Source organism: Stigmatopora argus, chromosome 17, assembly GCF_051989625.1.
Source record: "Stigmatopora argus isolate UIUO_Sarg chromosome 17, RoL_Sarg_1.0, whole genome shotgun sequence".
Taxonomy (NCBI): domain Eukaryota; kingdom Metazoa; phylum Chordata; class Actinopteri; order Syngnathiformes; family Syngnathidae; genus Stigmatopora; species Stigmatopora argus.
Genome location: NC_135403.1, coordinates 1,261,810 through 1,289,779, shown reverse-complemented (window position 1 = coordinate 1,289,779; position 27,970 = coordinate 1,261,810). Strand labels below are relative to the sequence as shown.

Sequence of the window (27,970 nt, the reverse complement as noted above, 5' to 3'; positions counted from 1 at the left end):
TCTCTCTTTCTACATCTCTCTGTATCTCTATCTCTACATATCTCTGTATCTCTCTCTCTCTACATCTCTCTGTATCTCTCTCTACATCTCTGTATCTCTCTCTCTCTACATCTCTCTGTATCTCTCTCTCTACATCTCTGTATCTATCTCTCTACATCTCTGTATCTCTCTCTACATCTCTCTGTATCTCTCTCTACATCTCTCTGTATCTCTCTACATCTCTCTGTATCTCTCTACTTTTCTCTGTATCTCTCTCTCTCTACATCTCTCTGTATCTCTCTCTCTACATCTCTGTATCTCACTCTACATCTCTCTGTATCTCTCTCTCTCTACATCTCTCTGTATCTCTCTCTCTACATCTCTCTATCTCTCTCTACTTTTCTCTGTATCTCTCTCTCTACATCTCTCTGTATCTCTCTACATCTCTCTGTATCTCTCTACTTTTCTCTGTATCTCTCTCTCTCTACATCTCTCTGTATCTCTCTCTCTACATCTCTCTGTATCTCTCTCTCTACATCTCTGTATCCCTCTCTCTACATATCTCTCTACATCTCTCTCTTATCTCTTTCTACATCTCTCTGTATCTCTCTCTCTACATCTCTCTCTACATCTCTCTGTATCTCTCTCTACATCTCTCTGTATATATCTCTACATATCTCTGTATCTCTCTCTCTACATCTCTCTGTATCTCTACATCTCTCTGTATCTCTCTACATCTCTCTGTATCTCTCTCTACTTTTCTCTGTATCTCTCTCTCTCTACATCTCTCTGTATCTCTCTCTCTACATCTCTCTGTATCTCACTACATCTCTCTGTATCTCTCTACATCTCTGTATCTATCTCTCTACATCTCTGTATCTCTCTACATCTCTCTGTATCTCTCTCTACATCTCTCTGTATCTCTCTACATCTCTCTGTATCTCTCTACATCTCTCTGTATCTCTCTCTACTTTTCTCTGTATCTCTCTCTCTACATCTCTCTGTATCTCTCTCTCTCTACATCTCTCTGTATCTCTCTACATCTCTCTGTATCTCTCTCTCTACATCTCTCTGTATCTCTCTCTACTTTTCTCTGTATCTCTCTCTCTACATCTCTCTGTATCTCTCTCTCTCTACATCTCTCTGTATCTCTCTACATCTCTCTGTATCTCTCTCTCTACATCTCTCTATCTCTCTCTACTTTTCTCTGTATCTCTCTCTCTCTACATCTCTCTGTATCTCTCTCTCTACTTCTCTCTGTATCTCTCTCTCTACATCTCTGTATCCCTCTCTCTACATATCTCTCTACATCTCTCTGTATCTCTCTCTCTACATCTCTCTATCTCTCTCTACTTTTCTCTGTATCTCTCTCTCTCTACATCTCTCTGTATCTCTCTCTCTACTTCTCTCTGTATCTCTCTCTCTACATCTCTGTATCCCTCTCTCTACATATCTCTCTACATCTCTCTCTATCTCTCTTTCTACATCTCTCTGTATCTCTCTCTCTACATCTCTCTCTACATCTCTCTGTATCTCTCTCTACATCTCTCTACATCTCTCTGTATCTCTCTCTCTCTCTCTACATCTCTCTCTACATCTCTCTGTATCTCTCTCTACATCTCTCTGTATCTCTCTCTCTACATCTCTCTGTATCTCTCTCTCTCTACATCTCTCTGTATCTCTCTCTCTCTACATCTCTCTGTATCGCTCTCTCTTCATCTCTCTGTATCTCTCTCTCTATATCTCTCTCTCTACATCTCTCTGTATCTCTCTCTCTCTCTACGTCTCTCTGTCTCTCTCTCTCTACATCTCTCTGTATCTCTCTCTCTCTCTACATCTCTCTGTATCTCTCTCTCTCTACATCTCTCTGTATCTCTCTCTACATCTCTCTGTATCTCTCTGTCTCTCTCTCTACATCTCTCTGTATCTCTGTCTCTCTCTATTTACATCTCTCTGTATCTCTCTCTCTACATCTTTGTATCTCTTTGTCTCTCTCTACATCTTTGTATCTCTCTGTCTCTCTCTACATCTCTCTGTATCTCTCTCTACATCTCTCTGTATCTCTCTCTCTCTCTACATCTCTCTGTATCTCTCTCTCTCTCTACATCTCTCTGTATCTCTCTCTCTCTCTACATCTCTCTGTATCTCTCTCTCTCTACATCTCTCTATCTCTCTCTCTCTCTACATCTCTCTGTATCTCTCTCTCTACATCTCTCTGTATCTCTCTCTCTCTCTACATCTCTCTGTATCTCTCTCTCTACATCTCTCTGTATCTCTCTCTCTACATCTCTCTGTATCTCTCTCTCTCTCTCTAAATATCTCTGTATCTCTCACTCTCTCTAAATCTCTCTGTATCTCTCTCTCTACATCTCCCTGTATCTCTCTCTCTACATCTCCCTGTATCTCTCTCTCTCTACATCTCTCTGTATCTCTCTCTCTACATCTCTGTATCTATCTCTCTACATCTCTGTATCTCTCTCTACATCTCTCTGTATCTCTCTCTACATCTCTCTGTATCTCTCTACATCTCTCTGTATCTCTCTACATCTCTCTGTATCTCTCTCTATTTTTCTCTGTATCTCTCTCTCTACATCTCTCTGTATCTCTCTCTCTCTCTACTTTTCTTTGTATCTCTCTCTACATCTCTCTGTATCTCTACTTTTCTCTGTATCTCTCTCTACATCTCTCTGTATCTCTACTTTTCTCTATCTCTCTCTCTCTACATCTCTCTGTATCTCTCTCTCTACATCTCTCTGTATCTCTCTCTCTTCATCTCTCTGTATCTCTCTCTCTCTACATCTCTCTGTCTCTCTCTCTCTCTTTACATCTCTCTGTATCGCTCTCTCTCTCTACATCTCTGTATCTCTCTCTCTTTACATCTCTCTGTATCTCTCTCTCTAAATCTCTCTGTATGTCTCTCTCTCTTTACATCTCTCTGTATCTCTCTCTCTTTACATCTCTCTTTATCTCTCTCTCTAAATCTCTCTGTATGTCTCTCTCTCTTTACATCTATCTGTCTCTCTCTGTATGTCTCTCTCTCTTTACATCTCTCTGTATCTCTCTCTCTAAATCTCTCTGTATGTCTCTCTCTTTACATCTCTCTGTATCTCTCTCTTTACATCTCTCTTTATCTCTCTCTCTAAATCTCTCTGTATGTCTCTCTCTCTTTACATCTATCTGTCTCTCTCTGTATGTCTCTCTCTACATCTCTCTGTATCTCTCTCTACATCTCTCTGTATCTCTCTTTACATCTCTCTGTATCTCTCTCTCTTTGCATCTCTGTATCTCTCTCTCTACATCTCTCTGTATCTTTCTCTTTCTCTACATCTCTCTGTATCTCTCTCTCTACATCTCTCTGTATCTTTCTCTTTCTCTACATCTCTCTGTATCTCTCTCTCTACATCTCTCTGTATCTCTCTCTCTACATCTCTCTGTATCTCTCTCTTTCTCTACATCTCTCTGTATCTCTCTCTCTACATCTCTGTATCTCACTCTACATCTCTCTGTATCTCTCTCTCTCTACATCTCTCTGTATCTCTCTCTACATCTCTCTGTATCTCTCTCTACATCTCTCTTTATCTCTCTCTCTACATCTCTCTGTATCTCTCTCTACATCTCTCTTTATCTCTCTCTCTCTCTACAGCTCTCTGTATCTCTCTCTTTGGCGAATACACATCGCTTCTAGAACTTTCCTTGGCAGGTGAATCCACTCGTTGCTGTCACGTTTTGTCGGGTTTTCGGGTAGTGTGTGTTTCTGTGTGGGTGCTCTCCTTGTGTGTGTGCTGTCTGAGTCATTTGTATGTCCCACCTCGTGTCCCTCCTGGTTTTCCATTCCTCCCAAAACCACCTGTTTCGTGTTTATAATTACTTCGTGTGACGTCTATTTAACAGGACTGTTTCGTGACGTCACTTTGGAATTGTTATTCCTGTACTCCCGTATTCCCGTTCCTGTGTGCCATGTTATCTTGACTACCTCGTGTTTGCCCAGTTACTCGTAAGTTATGTTTTCTCCTCTTTGTTGGTGTTGCGTCTTCCCTTGGTTATTTTGTCACTTTGATATTTGAAGTTTTGTCATTAAAAGCCTGAGTTGTGCAGCAGCACCGTCACCGCCTTTTTCTCTGAATCGCATCCTGGGTTCTCGGCTTCACACACACAAGGAGAAATCATGACAGTTGCTATGCAAACATGATGTTTTGTGGAATCGCGGGGGCTTGCACACCCAAGTTCGAGGTGCGTCCATGCACGTCTCTATATTATAATGCCTAATGGATTCATTTGATCTATTTCCACAATATTACAACTTTAATCTTATGCTATTATAATATCATTAGATATATTACAATGTAATATCACAACTTTTATCTTGTCATATTATACTATTTCTTTTTTTTTCTTTCCTTTTCTATGTTTGGCCATCTACGCATAAAGACGTTTGGGAGCGTTTTGTGAGTGTGGGCGTGATGTGTGTGGGTGGTTGGCTGTTTAATTTTGCTCCCTTTGTGCTGACGGACAAGCGGCTGTTCCTGTACCACTACCTGCCAGCGCTGGTTTTCCTGCACCTTCTGGGCCCCGTCTTGCTGGAGCACTTGCACGCACATGTGCTCAGGTATGTTAAACTGTGTTCACATTAAAGCTATAGCGTGGCGCTACAACGCCTTCCAAACAACTTTAAGTTCACATAACGTAAAATACGTCGACGACTTTAATCTCATATTACATACTTACGTAACATTGACTTTATTCTCATAAGATAGAGGTTGTTATATTTTCTATCTTAATCGGAATAATTTCTACCTCATAATTTTCTCACTGTAATTTTACGAGGCCCCATATTACGTGGCCAGGTATTTCTCTGAGTCGTGGGGCCATGTTATGGTGTTCTAGCCTGTGGTTTGATTTTGTACAGTGCAATCTCATGTTTCTGAGACCCACTTTCACTTTTGTATTCCATTATAAAAACCAATAAAACTCGTCTACATAACTCCTTTTCCGTTGAGGCATACACCTGCTGGCACTTGTCACGTCATCGTTTTTTTTTTTCAGAAAGTTTACGGAGTCATTTCTTGATTTAGTTTTTGTACAATTTTAAAACATGGGTCTGTGTGAGTCGTGGTCGTGTATTTTTGAATGCTCTTTGCAAGATCAATGATAAAAAATCTGTGATGAGGTCTTTAAAATATGAAATAAAGACTAATGTAGTAATATTACAATATTTTCATATTGTCAACATTTTTATCATGTCTTTAATCTCATGATATAACAATAGATAATTTTTAATGTATTATTGTTTCATCATTTCTAATCTTACATAAAGAGCCTTAATTGGATTGGATAACTTTATTCATCCCGTATTCTGGAAACGAGAAAGAGCAGACTGAGCTACCGCTGCCGGCTGCCACTTGAGCGGCGCCATCTTGGTTGCAGTAGCAAAAACGGATACAGACTCAAGAAAAAGACGTTGTCGAGTTGGATAAAACTGGAACCACACACAGGAAATCTTCCACAAGATGGGGAACTTCTGCAGACTGTGACCGAGGTTGAAAATATGCAGAGTCACTCTTCCAAGCTTATCCACACAGTTCCTCAGTAGTCTGGAGCTGAAAAATCAACAGTAGCAGAGTAGAACCCCTCGACTCCGGTTCCGGCCTGGTAAGCGCCGACAGCTCTTCCATCTTATCCCATGATAGAATGGTTGGTGTGAAGCGTCGCTTCTTCTCCCGGCACTTTTGTCCAGCTCCGAATTTCCAGCGGCATTGAGGTGTTGCTCCTTCTGCTGCGTATTGTTCACAGCTAGTCCCATGTGTATTACAGCGTAGGCATGGCTGAATGGTTCCAAAAAAGAAGTCGCAGAAAGAAGCCAGGTTAACAGAACAAAGAAAGTTGTAAAAACATTAAAGTAAAAAGAATAAAGTACAAAGTAAAGTAAAAAGTATTAAGAAAATTAAATTAAGAAATATTAAAATGTAATTTTAAAAAGGATAGAAAGGCTGTAAAACACGAAAAACATAAGAGTGGACAGAGCTACTGCCATCGGCTGCCGTGTGACAGCCCAATCTCTAGAAATACATATTTTAATCTTGTAATCCCAATTGTTTTTGTTTGACCTTAATATTCTGTCATGTTTGTTGAGCGGATGCTAGTTAAAGCAGAAGTTACATGAATGAGAAGAAAATTGAGTGACTTCTTCCTCATTGTCAATTACAATGACTTTGAATGAGAAGCCATCGCGTGACCAGAAAAAAAATCATCCGCTGTGAATCCAGTGACGCCGGCACGTGTGTGTTTCAGCAAGGACCAGCACCGCCTCATGTTGCTGGTGTGCGCGTGGGCAGCGCTGGCATGCGCCTTCCTGTCCTACTGCGCCTTCCGCCCTCTGACATATGGGAGCCCGGAGCTGTCGGCTGATGGACTGCGAGCGCTCAAATGGAGGCGCTCCTGGGACATCTTGTACCGATGGAGTGAGTCTCCGGAACGTCATGCGCCTTGCGGACGGACAGCGCTTTTAACCAACATCTAGAAAAAGCTGTTTCTCCAGAAATTGCGTGGAGATGCTTTGTTCCCTCTCCTATGGGTCACATGAATTAGATTTTTGGTCACCTGTCAATTTTGCATCTATTTCGGTCACCTGTTAATTTTGCATCTTTTTCGGTCATCTGTTAATTTTGCATCTTTTTCGGTCACCTGTTAATTTTGCATCTTTTTCGGTCACCTCCTGTTAATATTGCATCTTTTTCAGTCACCTGTTAATTTGGAGGATTTATAGCTACCTTCCTATTTCTTTTTTTTCATAACCTGTACTCTGGGTAATTTACTCTTAATTTGATGGCATGTGTACATACCTTCCTGTTCGTTGGTCACTTCATTTTAATGTTGGTACATTTTTGAGTCACTTGTTAATTTGGTGGTATTTTAATTTCTGTATCTGAATTGTAGGGCCTTCCTAGATCACATCCTCTTGGTTTTTAGAGGACTTAAGGGTCACTCTCTTACATTTTGGGGAACATGTACATTTTTGTTCACTTTCTATTTACAGTCATACCTCTACTTACGATCGCCTGTAGGTACAAATTTTTCAGGTTACGAAACCTTTTTATATGCAATGAGTGCCTCGAGATACGAAACATATCAAAGTTACAAAATCACCCAAAAAGCAAATGCATTTCCTCATGCGTTATTTTAATTTTAAAATATTGTCGCGGATGCATTGATTCTCACTGTAGAACCTCGCTACACTCTACTGGTCTCTCATTGGCTGCCTCACAAAAACCCTCCATGTTTATTATCTGCTTAAACTTATGCTTGGAAAAAGCTGTGGTCGAGTGCCTTCGACAGACTCGCAGTCGACAACAACTTTTCATGTTTCAAGAGTAATGTTTTTTTCACCGCCATCCATCGTTGTGGGCTTGAAGTTTTGCTTGGAGAAGGTGTGGCCGCCGAGTGCCTTTGACAAACTCACAGTCAAGCCTCAACCTGAACCGCAGCCTACGGTGGGCGAAATTGTGTCACGGGGGCAGGCGATGGAGCTTGTGGTCAGTAAGGAGGACATTGTCGAGTTGGTCGAGGGGCACCAAAACGAACTCAACAGCAGGAGTTAATGCAACGCTCGGCAATACACGAGGAATTCAACGAGAAGGCGGCTGAGGAGGAAGCAGCCACCATTCCAACAGCACAAATCAGAAAAACCACGGGAGGAAGTTTTACGAACTTTCCGAGTTCGTAGAAAAAACATCCGGAAAAAGTATTCATGAGTCGTGCGATCGCCCACTTTGATGACGTTTGTCTTGTGCATTTTAGAAACATTAAAAGTCGTCAAAGACAAATGTCTTTAAATCGATTTTTCTCAAAACGGCTGTCAACAAGCACCGCCGTGGGAGAACTCAAATCCAAACAGGCAAGAAGCAGTGGCGATAAATTAAATGCCAACGAAATCATTAAACGTTAATGAAAAAGTTGAAAGTAATCTTGTTTTGAATTGTTAATTTTATATTTCTTAGATGTGTATTCGTGTCCTTTTTCCCCCGTTGCCTAACGTTAGCTTCCTGACACTTTAGCACCTGTGTTTCAACACAAATAGATTTTGCATGTTTTTACATTTAATGACTTATTAAATAATTTAATTATCATTTTCTCTTATTTTAGTGTTTTCACACTTTTCCTGCAAAATTGGGACACTCATGATTTTTTTTAGCTGTTTAGTTGGTAGTTTTGGGAGGACTGTGTAACGAATTACAGTGTATATATATATATATATATATATATATATATATATATATATATATATCAGTGGCGGGCCGTCAGGGCCTTCAAGGCCTTCTCTGCTTGCCTAACAAATATCTGAATCATATTATATTTTGTCCATCAATACATACTTATTATTCCAAATGGTCTGTTAGCTTCCTTTCATTGCTTTTCCCCCTGGTTGCACTGCTTCCAGATGTGTGTTTTCATATTGAAGCATTTAACCAATCACATTTCAGCCATTATTTGTTGCCAGATCAGATCTGCCTCAAAGCCTGCACAATCAGTTCTTGCGGGCTCTGCTGCATTAAACTAGACTGTTGCTTTTAACCAATCAGATTTCGAGTTGGCAACCCCACAATGATTTTTCATAGGCGTTAGCATTTTGCTGGCTGGGACATGTCATTGCTTTCACAAACTATGATTGGCTAGTAGGCGGGCCAAAGCAGTACCGAGGCAGCCGAGATCGCAAACTCCACCCACTATGGCCGACAGAAGCAAAAACAAATATATTCTGTTTGCTCACAAAGCTATATTCTAGACGGACTTTTTCAGGAAAAAAATGGACATCATTAAGAAAGGGCGGTCAACTCCGAAGCTAGCAAGCCTGTTACAGCCGGGAAAATGGTGTGTGGGGCACTTTCAGCGCGCTAACTTAGCTCCACAAGCAAATAGTATATTGTTGTGTTGATTTAATGCCATTTTCAAAACGGACTATGCCGGAAATATGACAGGACAGGCTCGACTTTCATCATTAGCTTCGATGGCGATAGGAAAGAAGGAAGAAAGAAAGGAGGATGGATATTGTGTAAAAAGGTTTTTGGTGAGTAAAATTACAAATATGGCTATATTCCTAAATAATATTTCAATTGTGGGCCAAGTTCGGATATCTGAAAAGCTCCAGTATTTGTATTCAGTCAATAAATGCTGCTAGGAAGTGGAATTTACCTAATTTTAGTGCATTTTTTGTCATTTCACGTATGGACGTATCGACGTTCATCGCTGTCTTTTTACCGGGGAAATGATACTCTGGGCCCGATTCTGATCTCTAGAAAGCTCCAGTATTTGTATTTAATCAATAAATGCTGTTTTCGGCTGGATTTTACCCCATTGTTTGCCCGTACGCCATTGACGTTCATCGCTGTCTTTTCCCGGGAAAATCACCCCCTGGCCTGGTTTTAATGTCTGAAAAGCTCCAGTATTTGTATTTAATCATGAAATGCTGCTAGGAAGTGGATTTTACCCCATTTTTGTGCAATAATTTATTGATTATTTTTTATGTGTCGCAGCTGTAGCTGCAGTAGAGGTTTTATAGCCATAAAATAGTTTTTGAGGGTTGGATTGATACGTTGAAGGCGCTACCAGAAAATGCACCGCCCGCCACTGATATATATATATATATATATATATATATATATATATATATATATATATATATATATATATATATATATATATATATATATATATATATATATATATATACATATAAAGTGCTCTATGTATGAAATTTTGAACTTACTAAAGAGTTCTGGAACCAATTAATTTCGTAAGTAGAGGTATGACTATCTTGTGGGATTTTTTCCCCCATTTCTTAACACATTTTAGTTTTAGCCATTATAGGTCACTTACTGTCTGCCAATTGATGACAGTAGATGTCCCATTTTGACTGGGAAGAGCGAGTGAACGAATCACGCAAAAACTAAAAACAGGTGTGTGGATGTAAAGTGTCATTCAAAAACATTGCCATCAAACAAATAAAACTTGCTACAAGTACTACACATTGTAGTATATTGATACTATAACTGTTTAGTAGATCAGGTTATACAAGTGTGTTTAACCACCGCCACCTAGTGGCCATTGTGTAATACTGTGTGACCCGGATGTTGACATGTTTTGGTGTGGGCTGAGTGTTGCAATAAAGAGGCACACACATGTCAAAGTTGGCTCCGCCGTCTGTTGCTGTTATGGATATATTAACAGTTATATAAAAGTGCAAAGCTATCACAATGGCGACGAGGATGGGATCCCTTTCAAGCTGGTAGGGATTCCCAGTTTCAGTACACGGAAATTAAGGCGTTACAAGGAGGTAACGGGACTTTGCAAACCAGCATTAGCAAGAGTTGCTAAGCTAACGTCGGCGGTGCATCATGGCCAGTTTCATCGGAAATCTCGGCGAGTACAAGGAAGGTCAAGAAAACTTTGAGTCCTACTTGGAGAGGTTTGAGCAATGGATGATCGTAAACAAAGTGGAGGAAGGTAAACGAGCCAACGTTTTCCTGTCTGTAATAGGTTCAGAAGCCTAAGGACTTAAAAAACCTCTGCATACTAGATAAGCCAAGTAGCCTCTCGTATGATGTGCTAAGCGGAAAATTATCACATTACAAACCGAAACCGTTGGATTCAAATTTTAAAAAAGGATTCAGAAAGAAAATGAGTCTGTGTCAGATTATGTTGTGGCGTTAAAGCAGTTATCCACCCACTGTGAATTTGGTCTCCATTTAGATCAGGGGTCACCAAACTAAGGCCCGCGGGCCGGATACGGCCCGTCAGCACATTTGGCCCGGCACTCTGAACAATACCAGAGATGCTATCGGATTTATTTCCTATTTGGAAAAAAAAATTCCAGAATTTTTTTTTCCCCCAAAAAAAATCCTCTGCCCTGCCCTGTCAAAGAGAGAACGGAATAATGGCGAAAAAGTTAGGTAAGAGAAAAATTAATTCAGAATGCAGGGTATTTAACCTGGAGTGGACAAACGATTAGTTTTTTGTTCAATGCAAAGAAAAGGCTGTTTGTCTCATCTATGAAGAGACGGTGGCGGTATTCAAAGAATACAATCTTCGCCGACACTATGAATCCCGTCACAAAGACAAGTACGATAGCTTGCAAGGCCAAATACAAGCAGACAAACTCAAAGCGAAAAAGTGAACTACTATCTCAGCAGAATACATTTGTACGCCAAGCTCAGCTGAACCAGGCATCCGTTCGGGCCAGCTTTCGAGTTGCTAAACTGATAGCAAGCAGCGGTAAGCCTTTCACTGACGGAGAGTTTGTTAAGAAATGTATGGATGCTGTCGCGGAGGAGGTGTGTCCCGAGAAGAAAGATGCATTTAATGCCGTAAGTCTGTTGGCGAGTACAATCACCAGACGCGTTGAAGAAATCGGGAGTAATGTATATGCCCAGCTGCAGCAGAAGACGAAAGAATTTGACTTTTTTTCATTAGCACTGGATGAAAGCACGGACGTGCAAGACACAGCGCAACTGCTCATTTTTATTCGTGGAGTTAGCGCAAACTTTGAGATATGCGAGGATCTGGCAGCCCTCTAAAGTCTCAAAAGGACTACAACGGGAGAGGATATTTTTGACAAAGTGTGCCAAACCATGGAGAATTTGGACCTGGACTGGTCAAAGCTAGCTAGCATCACGACTGACAGGGCTCCTAGCATGGTGGGCGAAACTCGCGGTCTAATGGGACGCATGAACCGGGAGTTGGAAAAAAGGGGTCTCACCGCCCCGCTACGAGTCCACTGCCTAATTCACCAGCAAGCACTGTGCAGCAAAGTGTTGACGTGAGAGAGATTCTGCTCTGACAACTGAGCTGAACTTTTATCTGTTAAGATTGTGCATGGCACAACAGAAATTTAATGTTCCATGTTTTTTTTTCTATGAAGAACCCAGAGAGAGTTATTTAGTTATTATTTATTTCATAAATAGTGTTATTTATTTCCTGTTTTTTCTGTGAAGAACTCAGAGAGGGTTATTTAGTTATTATTTATTTCATTAATAGTGTTATTATTTGTTTCCTGACGTTTTTCTGTAAATAACCTGGAAAGGGTTATTTGGTTATGTGTGGCTTTCTGGAAAACAATAAAAAAATTAAGCTCCCCTACGATCGTCACACCTTTTTCTTATACAAACTGACACCGGGCCCCCATCAGAGAAAGGAAAGGTTATGTGGCCCTCACAGGAAAAAGTTCGGGGCCCCCCTGATTTAGATGAAGCAATGAGAGACTGATTCTTTTGTGGATTGAGAGTGGAAGCTATTCAGAGAAGATTACTCACGGAGCAAGAGCTGCCATTTAAAAAAACGTGGGAATTGTCGTTATCCATGGAAATGGCATCAAAGAATACATTGGAGTTTGCCAGCAAAATGAAAGGACCTGCCACAGTAAATAGGATTGACAAGAAGAAAACAAGCAAAAGTGCGTGGAAATACCAACCAGCCACCAGCGAATGGAAAAGTAAAATCACAAGTGAATATTCCAGACCACAGAGAGCAGAAAATCACCAACCCTGTTACCGATGTGGCAGGAACAACCACGAAGCTCGAGTATGCCGGTATAAAACAGACATGCCATAAGTGTTCAAAAGTAGGACACAACAAGGATGTGTAAAACTAAAAAATAGGCAAGGACACAGTATGTAAAGGAAAATAAAAATGAGACAACAGGAAATGTTGATGATGAACTGTTTGGGTCATATCACTTGAATGCCGTGTATCCCACACATACTGTCGGAAATTGGATGAAGGAAATGACAGTACAGGTCAAATTAGAAGGAACTCCTCTAGAGATGCAACTCGACACAGGAGCTGCTGAAAAAGTATAAGATGCATCTCTCTCATCTGCCATTGAAAGTAAGTAAAGTGCAGCTGTCAACCTTTTCTGGGGAGAACATTCCTTTGATGGGTCAAGTGACTGTTAAGGTAAAATATGGAAACCAGAATGGTGATCTACCACTAGTGATCGTAAAAGGTGACAGACCAGCCCTCCTTGGCCGTAACTGGCTCACAAACTTCAAACTAGACTGGGCAAGCATCTTCTCAGCTATACCAGCAAGGGGCTGTAACAACGCAGATGTGGAGGCAGTGTTGTAGAGACACGAAGCAGTGTTTTCTGAGGAGCTAGGCACTATTTGTGACTTTAAGGCCAACATTACTGTAAAGCCAAATACCAAACCGGTCTTCAGGAAGGCCAGACCAGTACCGTATGCATTAAAGAATGCAGTTGAGAATGAGTTAAATCGCCTAGAAAAAGCTGGCATTATCTCAAAGATGGAACATAGTCAGTGGGCCGCGCCAATAGTAGTGGTACCCAAAGCAGACAAGTCAATTCGTATCTGTGGAGACTATAAGGTCACAGTAAATCAGAGTGTGGAAGAGGAGACCTATCCACTACCAAACATTGAAGACCTCTGCCACCCTAGCTGGAGACACTCTTTTCAGCAAGTTAGACTTGTCACATGCTTGCCAACAGCTGGAGTTAGAAAAAGACTCAGAAAAGTATTTGACAATAAATACTCACAAAGGACTGTATGTGTACCATAGACTTTTATACAGAGTGTCCAGTGCGCCTTCTATGTTTCAGAATGTGATGGACCAGATCCTCCAAGGCTTGGAGCACGTGACCTGTTTTTCGGACGACATATTGGTCACAGGGAAAACAAGAGCTGAGCACCTGAGGAATCTAGAGGAGGTACTGAGCCGACTGGAGAGCTACGGGGTGAGAGTGAAAAGAGCAAAATGTGAATTCATGCAGGCGAAAGTAGAATACCTGGTGCATCTGATAGATAAGGAGGGACTGCACCCCACTGAGACAAAAGTTGCAGCCATCGTTAATGCACCCCAGCCTACAAACGTCACAGAGCTACGGTCTTTCCTAGGACTATTAAACTATTATGGTCGGTTCATGAAAGACCTGCCGACGGTGCTGCAGCCGCTACATCAACTGCTAAAGGAAGTTGAGTGGAAATGGACTCCTGAATGTGCAGCAGCATTCAAAGATGCAAAAGAACAGTTAGTAAAAAAAACTCAGTAGTAGTTCACTATGACACCAAGAAACCCCTGAGATTAGCTTCAAATGCATCCACTTATGGAGTAGGGGCGGTCATGTCTCACATAATGGAAAATGGGGATGAGAAACCGACCGCATTTGCGTCGCGTACATTGACAGAGGCAGAAAGTAAATACAGTCAGATAGAGAAAGAGGCTTTGGCCATAATTTTTGGCGTGACCTAATTTCATAAATATTTATATGGCCGCAAGTTCAGTTTATTAACTGACCACAAGCCCCTTCTTTCCATTTTGGGACCCAAGTCTGAAATCCCCACTTTAGCTGCTCTGAGAATACAGCGCTGGGCGCTGAGACTGATGGCTTATGACTACAGTATAGAGTACAGAACGTTAGCAGAAAATGCCAACGCAGATGTGTTATCTAGACTGCCGTAGAAGGAAAAGGACAATACAGCGGAGGAAAACAGCATCTTTTATTTCTCAGTAGTGGATGAGCTTCCCGTGCAGGCTACAGCGATCGCACAGAGCACTCTCAAGGACCCAGTCGTATGCAAAGTACTGGAGCTGACTCGGTCTGGATGGCCAAGTCATAACAAGGACGAGAGACTGAAACCATACTTTTCCCGGAAAAATGAACTGTCTGTGGAACAAGGGTGCATATTATGGGGAATTCGAGTTATCATTCCACCAGCACACCGAGAGCGACTACTGCATGATTTTCACCAAGGACACCCTGGAGGATGCAGGATGAAGGCCTTGGCCAGGAGCTACTTGTGGTTGTCGCAGCTGGACAGTGAAATAGAACATACAGTACAACAATGTGAAGCCTGTCAGAGTGTGAGGAAACTACCAGCAGTAGCACCTCTACACTGCTGGCAGACGCCGACTAGAGTTTGGCAGCGAATACATATTGACTTTACAGAGAAAGATCAACACCACTTCTTAGTATTAGTGGACAGTCATTCAAAATGGCTTGAGGTCATCGCCATTCCAACAACCACAGCAGCCAAAATGATTGAGGTGTTGGGGAACATCTTTTCTTCCTACGGTCTAACTGAGGAGATTGTTTCTGACAACGGTCCTCAGTTCACTTCGCAGGAGTACAAGACATTCCTGCTGAGCAACGGAATAAAACAGATTTTGGTACCAGCTTACCATCCCGCTTCCAATGGAGCTCCAGAGCGAGCAGTTTAGACAGTGAAAGCATCACTGCTGAAACAAGTGCTCGAGGAGAAGAAACAAAATGTCACAATAACAATGCAGCACAGGCTAGCTAACTTCCTGATGTCATACAGGAATACACCGCACAGTGTTACAGGTTGTGCACAAGCTGAACTGTTTCTCAAACGTCAAATCAGGACCAGGTTCAGCTTACTGAAACCAGATCTCGCTCGAGTGGTGGATGCAAAACAACAAAAGCAGAAACACTATCATGATAAAACCGCCTCCAAGCTGAGACGTCTGTCTGAGGGTGACTCAGTCCTGATCCGGAGCAGTCAGTTCCCCGGAGGTGCTTGGGCGCAGGTACCCAGTGAGAGAAAGAGCACCTCCAAAGCGACTGAATTTGTGATCGGTCAGTTGTGAGGAACATTGTTCCTAAAATAAAAGAGTTCCTGTTCATACAAAAATGTGAAAAAGAGTTCCTGAGATTGGAATGTCAAAGACTGAAATATTGGGCCTAATGGTTGTGTTAGCAGTAATAATTTAGTTACAATTTGAGAAGTAAAGTTAAAAAATTTAATGAGGCAAAGATAATTTTTGAAGTTGAGTGTTAATTCTTAATAGGAGCTTCATAGTTAAAGGGGGAGGAGTGTAGTACAGACGTTCCCCTACTTACGAACATTCAACTTACGAACAACGGTACATACGAACATGTCTGCAAATTGCGTTTAAGTCGAAAAATGTTCGTAAGTCCAATTTTGCATTTCGCGCCTTTTTCAGAGTAGTACTTCTTTCCGCCGCTAATACCGACGCCTGGCGCTGTGAGAGCTCAGCTCACCCAGCATCTACCTTCTTCTTCGTTGCAATGCGGAAGTGCGTGAACGTATCTCCAGTGTGCAAAGAACCTTTTTCATTTGTATCATTAAATATCTCATGCATCCATTATTGAATATGGTTGGTAAAAAGTGAAAGGCTTCTATTGAGAGAGTTGCAAGGAAGAGGCAAGCCATTTCATTTGAAACGAGTGGCAATAATAACGAAGCTTGATGCGCGTGAGTGGTGAGCATTGCACATATACAACTTGAATCGTTCGACCGTCAGTCACATTTATAAACATAAAGATCGAGCAGCAGGACCCAAATATTGAACGTTGCACAAAGTTTGCAAATCAATTGAATGATGCCATACAGTGCTACCGCATCATTTATGATGAAAAAAAAGAAGAAAACTGTGCAATCGTTGTTAGATCGCTTCTTTCGGCCAGTTTCTAATACATAAATCTCTCTCTCTCTACAGTACTGTACATATTCTCTCCATTTTATTAAATGTTTTTTTCAGTACAAACCAATGCGTGTTACTTATACAAGCCTTAAACATACAAATGCACTTATATAAACCTTCAATATACTTATATAGGCCTTAAACATAAATTATAATACAAAATATAGCACTGAATCAACTTACAAACAAATTCAACTTATGAACAATCGCTCGGAACCTAACTCGTTCGTAAGTAGGGGAGCGTCTGTATATTGATACTATAACTGTTTAGTAGATCAGGTTAACCACCGCCACCTAGTGGCCATTGTGTAATAGTGTGACCCGGATGTTGACATATTTTGGTGTGGTCTGAGTGTTGCAATAAAGAGGCACACATGTGTGAAAGTGTGCTCCGCCGTCTGTTGCTGTTATGGATATATTAATAGTTATATAAAATTGCAAAGCTATCACACATTATTACATTTTGATTTGCCAGCAATACCTTTTTTAAATGATACTTCATTTGCAGACCACTGTTAGATGATAGGTTTCGGCATCTGACTCCAATGACGTTTGTCTATCTGAAACTATGACTTATCGACCTAACAATAGTGCATGTTCAGCATCGGGAGAGACGACCAGGATTCGACAGGTTACTCCACAGACATATTAATTCCTGACATATAGATCCAATACAGAGCTCTGGGTCTCGGGTCCCTAACACAAACATCTGTGCGTCTTCGTGACCATCGAGAGACAACACCCAAACCGAGTTGCCCAGTTTTTATAACACAAACATGAATAATGCATTAGCTGATTTAAGGTATGATGTTGACTGGTCCACGACGGTCTCCAGGGTTCCGCCCTCTCCTGGGACCCTCCAGTTGCCTCCGTATCAGTTGGCCTTGGGTGAAGCCAGCTGCAATCAACCTCAAAAGAACATCCCGCATCAAAAGCCCCCCCCCACTCACTGTGCACGCATCAACAAAAGGGAACACTCCGCTCGCGCGTGCCACCAACCCGAATAAGCGTGATCAATCACTCAGCAGCAATATACAAAAACAAAGACCCATGCTTCACTGCAATGATCCATCTGCAACAAAACATATAATCAAAATATGTCCGTCTTCACCACAAATTTTTCTTTGTTTTTTGCATGATTCTACCTCCATTCATAGTCTAAATCAATGCAGCCAATGAGTGCCCTCTAAAACTAAATTTTCTAGAGTTTTTCATGATTTGACGCAATTTCTGTTTGGCGACTCATACATAAGCCAGTCCTCCCAGTTTCAATGAATTAGATGTTTCTGTCAATGGAAATGAATGAAACAGCAGTGAATGTACAGGAATTGTTTGAAAGAAAGATGGCTTTGACTGTTGAGATAGGGAAGATCTCACCTTTTGTTCCAACTCTGCTTCTTGTTTGGGAAGGCTTGCAACAGACATGCCTTTTGTTAACACCTATACTGCAAAAAAAGCCAAGTTGTGGATTTACAGAGAATGGATAAAAAGGAGAAGGGGAGTGGTAGTTTTGTTTTTTCTTTGTCTTGCCAGAGAATAGTTTTTTTTTAACTCCTGGGAAGAGCCCAGCCCTGTCTGTTTCACAAATAAACCAACGCTATCAAATCGCCAATGTGTTCTCTCGTATTACAGGATTCATTTCGAACGACAATCCCACGTCACATCAACGAAAGTTATACTAACGCTCCCAAATCCGCCAGTGTTCTTTGCAAACTACAGTATCCATTACAAACGTCAATCCCGCGTTAGTAGTTAGAAACAATTGAACTAACGCTGCCAAATCCGTCAATGTGTAATTGAAATTACCACAGGATTCATTTTAAATGCCAATCCAACGTTAGTCAATTGATTGATTGTAAGACAAAACAATGTGTCCTACCTCTATTCCCTAGTGTACCACCATCAAACCAACTGGGTTTGAATTCAGAGCTGTTCTTCCATCCAAAGAGAATCCTGCCGATGATGCCAATTTGTACAAGATGCTATTTTTTTGTGTGTCCAGTGAAGAGTGTAAACAGTTGATGTTCACTCGCGTGTTCGTCCAATGGTCCAAGAGATCAATAATGGAAATAGCGGCAAAAATGTCAACATAAGAACTCATCGAGTTTAATAAACACAGTGCTGAGTGACCATCAATGGGTACAAACAATGGCTGCTATCGCATTGAGTGTCCCGAGTTGGGAAAGAGGCCAACTTTTATATGGAGAAGGATCGGGCGTATCTTAATGGTGACTCAACCCTGACAAGTGGGAGCCGGTGATGCGGCAGTCTTGATGATACTAGGCTGATAATGATGCAAGCTGAGCTGAGTTTTGAACAACACGTCCTTTTACAGTACTTGCTTTAACTGAACATTCTTATGTCTTTACATGCCTCCTTCAGTTCCCCTTTTTGAAACAAAAGTTTCCAATAAAATGCCGGATTTGGGTTTCGGTGGGATGGAAGTCGGTGAAGCCAAAGGCTCTCTCGTGGAGGTGACAAATGAAGGTCTGGAAGCCTTGTGGAGTGTCTGTGGTGGATGCAAATGCAGTTCAAGGTGTTCTGGATTGTCATAGTTTTGTCCACTTCAAGCAGTCCAAAGCATCTTGGCTTCTCTTTGTTTAGTCTAACTAAGGTTATCAGGAGCAAAGCATTTACTTTATTACAAGCAAATGTACAATAATATGAAATAAAATCCTGACATTCCCCCTTTTTATTATATATATTTGCACACAATCTAATGCCCTTATGGCTATATTTTAATAATTATTTTTTATGAAAGGTATGATTCCACCCAGGTGGGGGAATGTGCAGGTCTGCTCTTTACCCGAATTCCCCTTACATGCAGGTCAGGTCTGAAAAAGGAAGAACAAAATCAATCTCGTCCAATTTGCTGTCATTGATCATAGTAGGCTGTTTAATAAGTGGATACAATTCTTGCAATTTGGATATTGTATGGGCAATTGCATGAATAATAAGTTGGTTTACCAAAGAGCGTAAGCAGGACTTAAGACAACACCCAGACAATGTCTAAGTTGTAGCAAACACAGCCATTGAGATCACGACAGAGAAGGCCAATTCTTTATACTTGCCGCAGGTCTTATCCCACCAGCCTGCCCTGAAGGACAGTTCCACTCCAGAATGCCTCTTCATATTCTGGTTCAGGGAATTTCATCTCATCTAATTTTCTGAACCGCTTTATCTTCATTAGCAGGGGGTGCTGGAGTCTATCCCAGCTGACTCCGGGGCAGAGGTGGCGGACACCCTGGATCGGTGGCCAGCCGAATGCAGGCCACAAGATGACGGACAACCATGTACTCTCGCACTCATACCTAGGGGCAATTTAGAGTGTCCAATCAACCTACCATGCATGTTTTTGGAATGTGGGAGGAAACCAGAGTACCCGGAGGAAACCCAAGCAGGCCAGGGGAGAACATGCAAACTCCACACAGGTGGATGTGACCTGGATTTGAACCCAGGACCCAAGAGCTGTGAGGCCGAGGCGCAAACTACTCGTGCCACCGGGCCGCCCTGGTTCAGGGTCTGCAGTATTAAATGGCTCGGGTTAGGGACCCAACAGGTGACGTGTCTTTGGGAATAAAAGTGCAACATTGATCTCCAAACATTGCACAGACGCCCCCTGCTCTGCCAGAAGCATATCGACCGCTTTGCGGTCCTGAAAAGCCACAAAAACTGGTGGCTGCCAGCTATTCCTCCATTGCTACAAATCCCTACTGAGTATAATTTCCAAGTTTTTGGACATTGTAATGGATGTTGTTTATCCTATTCATGTTTTTATATTTTTAGTCACACAAAGAAAAATAGACTCCCAACCTCCTGCAATTTGGCTGACCAACCCATACTCATCAGATACGCCTCTGTGGATGCAAATTGCATTAATGTAAGTCGGATCGCCATCCCTCGATGAGTCTCAACGCCGTCAAGAGCAGCCAGCGGTTGCACCGAAATTCTGATCCGCCAATTGTATGTCCTCGACTGTAGATGTAAAAACAGATACTGGTAAGAGCAGTGAAACCAAAGTACAGTGGTACCTCGTCATACGACCGTTCGTCATACGGAATGCTCGTCTTACGGGGGAAATTTCGATCGAATAATTCGCCCGTGATGCGGTCAAAGTTTCGTGATGCGACCAAGCCAGGTTGCCATGGCATTTTTTTTGGCATATCTTTCGTGTATAACAATATTTACGAGCACCGGATGAGCTATTCAGACCAGGAAACGCACAACGCGCATGCGCGGTGAAAAGAGGGCTTTCTGGGTAATGAAGTATACTCGTGCGCACAACGCCGACAGGCAATGGCACTAGGCGCCGTTCGAGGGGATGCGAACACAGATGCTACAAGCTAAAAGGAGCCGCTAGCCAGCGCCCCCGAAGCTCCCATGCGAATCCAACAAAACCACCCAGAGCTGCCACCCAGGAACGTGGCGCCCTACGTTTTTCATCCAGCCGGAGATATTCGCACTGCCCCACACCTCCGGCTACCCCCTGGATGAACTAATCCGCGTTCCAGTGACAGCTCTAGCGCTGCTGAGGGTAATCCTCAAGCGCCTGAGGTGGCCCAACAACAACAACAACATGAGCAGCGGCGCGATCGCTGATAAAAGACTGCTGCTCGTTGGCAAGTGGTCGTGCGTTATTCGATTGTGAGGACATTTGTGTGCATCATTTTCGGAATATTTTGAAGGGAATAGTACGACAGCAAACAGCCCATCGATAGCGAACGTGAGGGTGGAGTGTTTGTTCCGTTTACGAGTGCGTTGTGTGGAAGAAAAAAAACGAAGCCCCCCGCCCCTTTTGTGCCCCTCTCCCCTCGGCGAAATCTGCCCAATTTTAGTTAGATTAAACACTTTATTTCTATTAAACCACTCGTTATTTATTACTTTGTCAATATATGGCGAATTATAAGAAATAAAACTTTTTTTTCAATCCAATATCCTGTTTCTGGTGTTTTTTTCAGAGAGTTGGAACGAATTAATTTGTTTCCCATTCATTTCAATGGGAAACTTTACCTCGAGTTACGAGTAACTTGTCATACGAGCTCAGTCACGGAACGGATTAAGCTCGTATCTCGAGGTACCACTGTACATAAAACCTCTATTTGAGCGGCACCTCTAATAAAACGGCACTACGGGAGAAAGTTTGAAAATTAGAGCTGCATACCAGTGAAATAGAGGTTTTATGGATCATCGGTTCTTCTATGTTTGGTAAGCGCCCTCTTGCCTGGGATTCATACCGTTGTCACATTAGAAATACCACCAAGAAGCAATTGAAGAAGCTCCAGATTGATGTGGCCGTGATTCCAGGAGGCTGTACCAAATTCATACACGCCCCCGACGTCTACTGGAACACCCCATTCAAGGCCAAAGTCCGACAGTTATACGAGAACTGGATGTTGCATGGCGAGAAGAGCTACATCAAATCCGGCAACATGTGTGCACCATGTATTTCCCAGGTGTTCCTAATTGTCTCGTCAACCCATGTCAGTCTATTTAAACCCCACTGATTGTTATGTCAGTTGTCGGATCGTCTGCTTTATTTCCCTTGCCATGTGTCTGCGTTACCTCGTGCCTCGATTTCCCGTGTTTTTCCTAGTCAGGTTTGGTTTTGTGATTTGATTTCTAAGTCTTTGTTATTGTCTAACATCCTGCTTAAGTTATTAAAGTTTTGGTATGAGCACTACTCCCCTCGTCCTTGCCTGCTTCCCTGCGATTGGGTCCTAATTCCTCGTTACCTCATCACAACTTTGGCAAGCCAAAGACGTAACACCATGTCTCATTTACCAGCCCCAGATTCAGACCCTACCCTGTAAGGTTCAAAGCAGGTTAGCAATGGCAACATTAGCGGAAAAATTAGCTTGGTAGACTTGGAATCTTGCCATCTTGGGGAAAAAAAGTATATTAGATTGTGCAATATTTTAGAATTTACCTTGCCAGGATGTGACTTTTTATATTTTTATATTACTTATCTTTTTTTTACTGGGAAAACACACTTTGTAGAGTAGCACCACCAATTTCGTTATACGCAGCTGTGTGTGATGACAATAAAGGCTTTTGATTTGATTTGATTTGATTTGATTTGAGGCAGAGGAGCATCCCTAACTAGACAGTATAGTTAACACTTTTACATTTATCCAAAGTGATTTTATATGCAAGTAACTAAATTGACCTGGCAATTAATTTCTGAAATTAACTACCAATTGTTTTTATCTTTTTGATGTCAGTGGATAATGGGTAGAAATGCAACTAGATTTTTATTTTATTTACTATTGAAAAAACATTGATTAAGAAAGTTTTATGGGAGATGATAGACAAACTACAAAGACAATGTAATGTTAATTTTTTAGAAAAAAAGCTACTAGATTGGGGTATTATGAGTTTAATATGCAACGTGATACACATTATTGAATGAATTGGGACTTCTTGATTAGTATGCATTTTATATGTTATGGGGGTTAAATGCTGTAAAGGGCACAGTTATTTAGTCAGGCTTAAAATATTAACCCTGATGAACAGGGGGTGGTTATGTTTTAGTGGGTGCAATTCTATTAAGAATTATAAATGTATATGTGACATACTAGAGTGTTTGATCTATTAGTGTGACATACTAGAGTGTTTGATTTATTAATGATTGAATGTTGAGAATGCACAACGAGTTTGGATTGAATGTGTGTATCGGTGTTCGATTGTTGATCCTTTGATCCACATGGCAAGTGTGGGGCATGTTAAAGAAGATCGGTATTCGATTATTGATGTCTTAGCAAATAGCTTGAGGCACGGGAGGTGTGTTGAATCATTACAGTAAAAGTTGGATTGAAGTAACAACAACATCTCACTGTTCTGATTATTTCCCCCTGTGTGTCAAAGTATGCTGTTTGTTGTAAAGGCTGGTTGAGTTTGGGGTTTGTAATATACAGTGTTTAGCGTGTGAGACAAGAGATAATGGTTATTAATGTTTATTTACGTTTGAATTACGGGCGTGAATGTGAGAGTCTCGGGTCATGCACATGGAATAGCATTTAGCACGCTACCTTCGGCCACCATTATCCTGGACAGTGTCTATAACGGTCATAGAAATGATGTTACATTATTGATATTGCATTGTTTGCCCTGTTGAATAATAGTAGGACTACTAGAAGTTGTAAAAGGAAAAGATATAACAAGTTATGACCGTGTGCTGAACGAGTGTGTGTGCATTGTGTTTTGGGTTCTAAAGTGTTGCTAATATATATATTTATATATATAGGTGTAATTGTACATTATGTTTTGGGTTCTAACGTGTTGATAATGTATATATATGGGTTTAATTGTATGTTATGGGTTTTTGTGTTAATTGATTACAGTAAAAGTTGGATTGAAGTAGCAACAACATCTCACTGTTCTGATTATTTCCCCCTGTGTGTCAAGATCGAATGCAGGGTGTAACATTTTGGAGGCACCGCTGGGATTGCTGTTCAGATGTCCAGTGTCCAAGACCTGCTCACTGAATTCTGAGCCAGCTAAATCCCCCCACAAAACCAGGCCGATGGCAGTGAGAGGAGGTGTTGCTGTTTAAGAAGAACTGGAAGTTGGCGGTTGAGTACTTGTCATCTGAGGCCAGTACGAGATCATCAGAGGGACAGTAAAGACGTGCCAGTTCACAGTTCACTCCTGAACAGTCAACAGAGCTCCTAGATCGTCAACAAAATGGAACAGTTACTCGAAGAGGTGGTAGGAACATTGAACAACCTGACGGAAAATAACCTACTGGAAATATGTGATTTTCTTAACATATTAAGAAGTGTTAAACGGAAATCGCGTCTATCATTAGTGGCTCACATTGTGAAGTACCTAGAAAGAGAAGAACTAGAGGAAGTAGAGGATGAAGGCATGTCTGCATTGTTGAAACTGAAAGAGAAAATATCAGATATGAAGCATGAAGTCAAAAGAGATGAAAACGAAAAGCAAGGATCAAGATTGGAAGAGACTCCAATAACTTTGCCCCAGCTACCAGATGCTGCGGACCCTCAAGGGGGTGTGTCTCCCCAGCCCCAGCCAAGCTCATACGGGCGCAAGGACTTCAAAATTGCCGGCCAAATAGGTGAACCAGGCCAGAGGGACAAGCTGACATTCTCCAGCCTTGTTCATCAAATTGAAAATGGACTGAATAGGGGTTACCGAGATTTGGAAATTATTGATGCAGTTATCAGAGCTATCTCCCCCAGTTTGCAGCTACGTAATTATTTGGAAGAGAAACCTAACCTCACTCTTCCCACACTCAAACGCATCCTACGCGCTCATTTTCAGGAAAGGAGTGCTACCGACCTCTATGTGCAGTTAGCTTCAGAAGTGCAGCATATCAAAGAGACTCCTCAAAGTTTCTTAATGCGAGTCTTAGTTCTTAGGCAGAAGGTACTGTTTGCATCTCGAGAATCAGAATCAGGAATCCAGTACAACCAAAGTTTAGTCCAGCGTATGTGCTTGCACACGATACTCACTGGTCTCCAGAGTGACAGTGTTAGAGTAGATATGCAGCCTCTCTTGCTGAACTGTAAGCCTTCAGATGAGCTTTTGCTAGAGAGGTTAAATGTAGCCTGTGCTAATGAAACAGAAAGGAGAAATAAAAAGAAGTTTAGTACCCCACAGGCAGCGACACATGTTAGCAAGGTGCAGTCAGAAGAACTATGACCTACCAATTGCCCTGGAGAAGAAAAACCAAAAGTGTCCCGTGAGGTACGAGCGGAGTTGACTGAAATTAAGGCAAGTGTTGCTTCTCTTAAAGATCTCAGTGCAGAGATAGCTCAGATTAGAGAGACACTACAGCAGGCTATGTTTCAGCCTCAGTCCTACCTCCCACCTTCAGTTAGAAGACCAGTTAGGGAGCCCCAGCCACCTTTTGAAAAACAAAATTACTACAGCAAGCCCCCAGCACCCCCCTGGAACACTAGCCGCCCTGCTTATGTCCCAAGAAGGTGTTTCGCTTGTCAGCAGGGAGGGCGAGATGTGAAGTGCACACATTGTTATCGGTGTGGGAGTGGAGAACATTTCCAAGCTGGATGTAAAATCCGAGGAGGCAGACCACTAAAAGAAGAGACTATAGCAGAGCTAAATCAGGAAAGGGAAGGTGTGGTTCGTGTGCTTTGTGGCACACCCAGTCCACTGGCCATCGTCAATCCTCCCAGCATGCAACAGCAGCAGGTGGGAACTCAGCAACACCTGATGGTGGAAGCTGCCGATTCAAAGGCAAAGATCAGACGACTTAGACAAGAGCTAGAAGAGAGGAATGAACAACTGCTGGACAACAGACACCAGCAGGAAAACATGGAGGAAGAAATAAAGAGGCTCCAGCAGGAGAATTTGAAGCTGCTCGTAGACGCCCGTGCAGCCCGCGCCTATCGCGATGAACTGGATGCGCTGAGAGAACGCGCAATCAAAGCTGACAAGCTGGAGTTATACAAGGCCAAAGTGGAGAAAGGGAGACAAGGGATGGAGGAGGCGTACACCATTGCCACCGTGAGTGTACGAAAAGCTGCAGAACGAGGTAAAAAGCACTATGACACCAAAGTGAGGAGCTCCGTGCTACAACCAGGAGAGCGCATCCTGATAAAAAACCTGACACCAGAAGGAGGAAAAATTGACAAGAGTATGGAGAGAAATAAACAGCAGCCGGTATCTCATCTTCAAGAGACAGACCAAGACAGTGATTACGAAGATGACTTTCACTATGAGCCCCTCCAGGTGCTAAATGAGAGAGATGCCCAAGGGATGGAGTCTAAGCACAGGCCACTGCCAGCGAATCAGAGACTCGAAGTGAAGGGCCCTGCTTCCGGACCAGTACAACGAGAAGATTACTATCAGCTGGAGGACCTGCCTGGTGAGGGAACAAATCTGGCTGTTGAAGATCCTCGTGATGATCATTTATCAGAGACCTCTCCGCTAACCGCTGTGAATGAACCTGAGGCGTTGACTTATGAACGGCCAAGAAGGGAGAGACATCCACCACGATGAACAACCTATGATCAGCTTGGTGTCCCCTCCTGCTATAGTACCCAGTCACCACATCAGCTGCTACCTGCTTACCCTGCACCAGGAGTGGTTCCTTGGTTAGTACACCTGCAGCCATATTACATTCAACCACCCTTTATGTATGGACTCCAACAGGCTTGAGCCTACAAGGGTGGCATGTATTATGCGAACATGGACTGTTACGACTGTGATTACAGTTTCCATCCAGTGAACGTGGACCGTACGAGTTGTGGATTATATTTGAACTGTGGCCCTTGCCGCCTGGAGTTTTTCATGAGTATCAGCTTACAGAAGAGGATGTGAAATGACAAGTTCGCTAGACTGTTCAACATTACAACCAACAAGGGGAAGATATTTGGAATATACTGATGTCGGGACGACATTTGTTTTTGTGGGGGAGAGTGTGACATACTAGAGTGTTTGATCTATTAGTGTGACATACTAGAGTGTTTGATTTATTAATGATTGAATGTTGAGAATGCACAACGAGTTTGGATTGAATGTGTGTATCGGTGTTCGATTGTTGATCCTTTGATCCACATGGCAGTGTGGGGCATGTTAAAGAAGATCGGTATTCGATTATTGATGTCTTAGCAAATAGCTTGAGGCACGGGAGGTGTGTTGAATCATTACAGTAAAAGTTGGATTGAAGTAACAACATCTCACTGTTCTGATTATTTCCCCCTGTGTGTCAAGGTATGCTGTTTGTTGTAAAGGCTGGTTGAGTTTGGGGTTTGTAATATACAGTGTTTAGCGTGTGAGACAAGATATAATGGTTATTAATGTTTATTTACGTTTGAATTACGGGCGTGAATGTGAGAGTCTCGGGTCACGCACATGGAATAGCATTTAGCACGCTACCTTCGGCCACCATTATCCTGGACAGTGTCTATAACGGTCATAGAAATGATGTTATATTATTGATATTGCATTGTTTGCCCTGTTGAATAATAGTAGGACTACTAGAAGTTGTAAAAGGAAAAGATATAACAAGTTATGACCGTGTGTTGAACGAGTGTGTGTGCATTGTGTTTTGGGTTCTAAAGTGTTGCTAATATATATATTTATATATATATAGGTGTAATTGTACATTATGTTTTGGGTTCTAACGTGTTGATAATGTATATATATGGGTTTAATTGTATGTTATGGGTTTTTGTGTTAATTGATTACAGTAAAAGTTGGATTGAAGTAACAACAACATCTCACTATTCTGATTATTTCCCCCTGTGTGTCAAGATCAAATGCAGGGTGTAACATATACATTCGTTTTTTAATATTAATTGATGTGAATGTAACTATTGCAGAGAACGAGAAAGCTGTTTTCCTGAGAAGAAAGCAGCCCGGTCAACCTTTTGTTTTTTTTCCTATTTTTAGTATGTTTAGTTAATTTGTGTAATTGCAGAAAAGAAAAATACAAATATAGTTCTCGATCTTAACAAGGAAACAATGATCACAATTGAATACCAGCTAGTATACTTCATTTTGACTGATTAGGAATTTAGATTTTCACCAA

At 41.9% G+C, this 27,970-nt stretch overlaps 1 protein-coding gene across 4 annotated transcripts in view; it reads left to right on the top strand.

The window, feature by feature from the left end:
• pomt1 (protein-O-mannosyltransferase 1) overlaps positions 1-27,657 on the top strand; it is a 123,438-nt gene extending 95,781 nt beyond the window's left edge. For 3 of the 4 annotated variants that reach the window (XM_077624466.1, XM_077624464.1, XM_077624467.1), the window contains 2 exons: positions 4,408-4,585; positions 6,268-8,217. In XM_077624466.1, coding sequence (XP_077480592.1) covers positions 4,408-4,585; positions 6,268-6,496 — 407 coding nt within the window. In that variant the 3' untranslated portion in view covers positions 6,497-8,217. Of the gene's footprint in view, positions 1-3,870; positions 3,974-4,060; positions 4,210-4,407; positions 4,586-6,267; positions 8,218-23,856 lie in introns of those variants that run through there. The other variant, XR_013305878.1, reaches the window with a different exon arrangement.
• Positions 27,658-27,970: the final 313 nt, after the last annotated feature.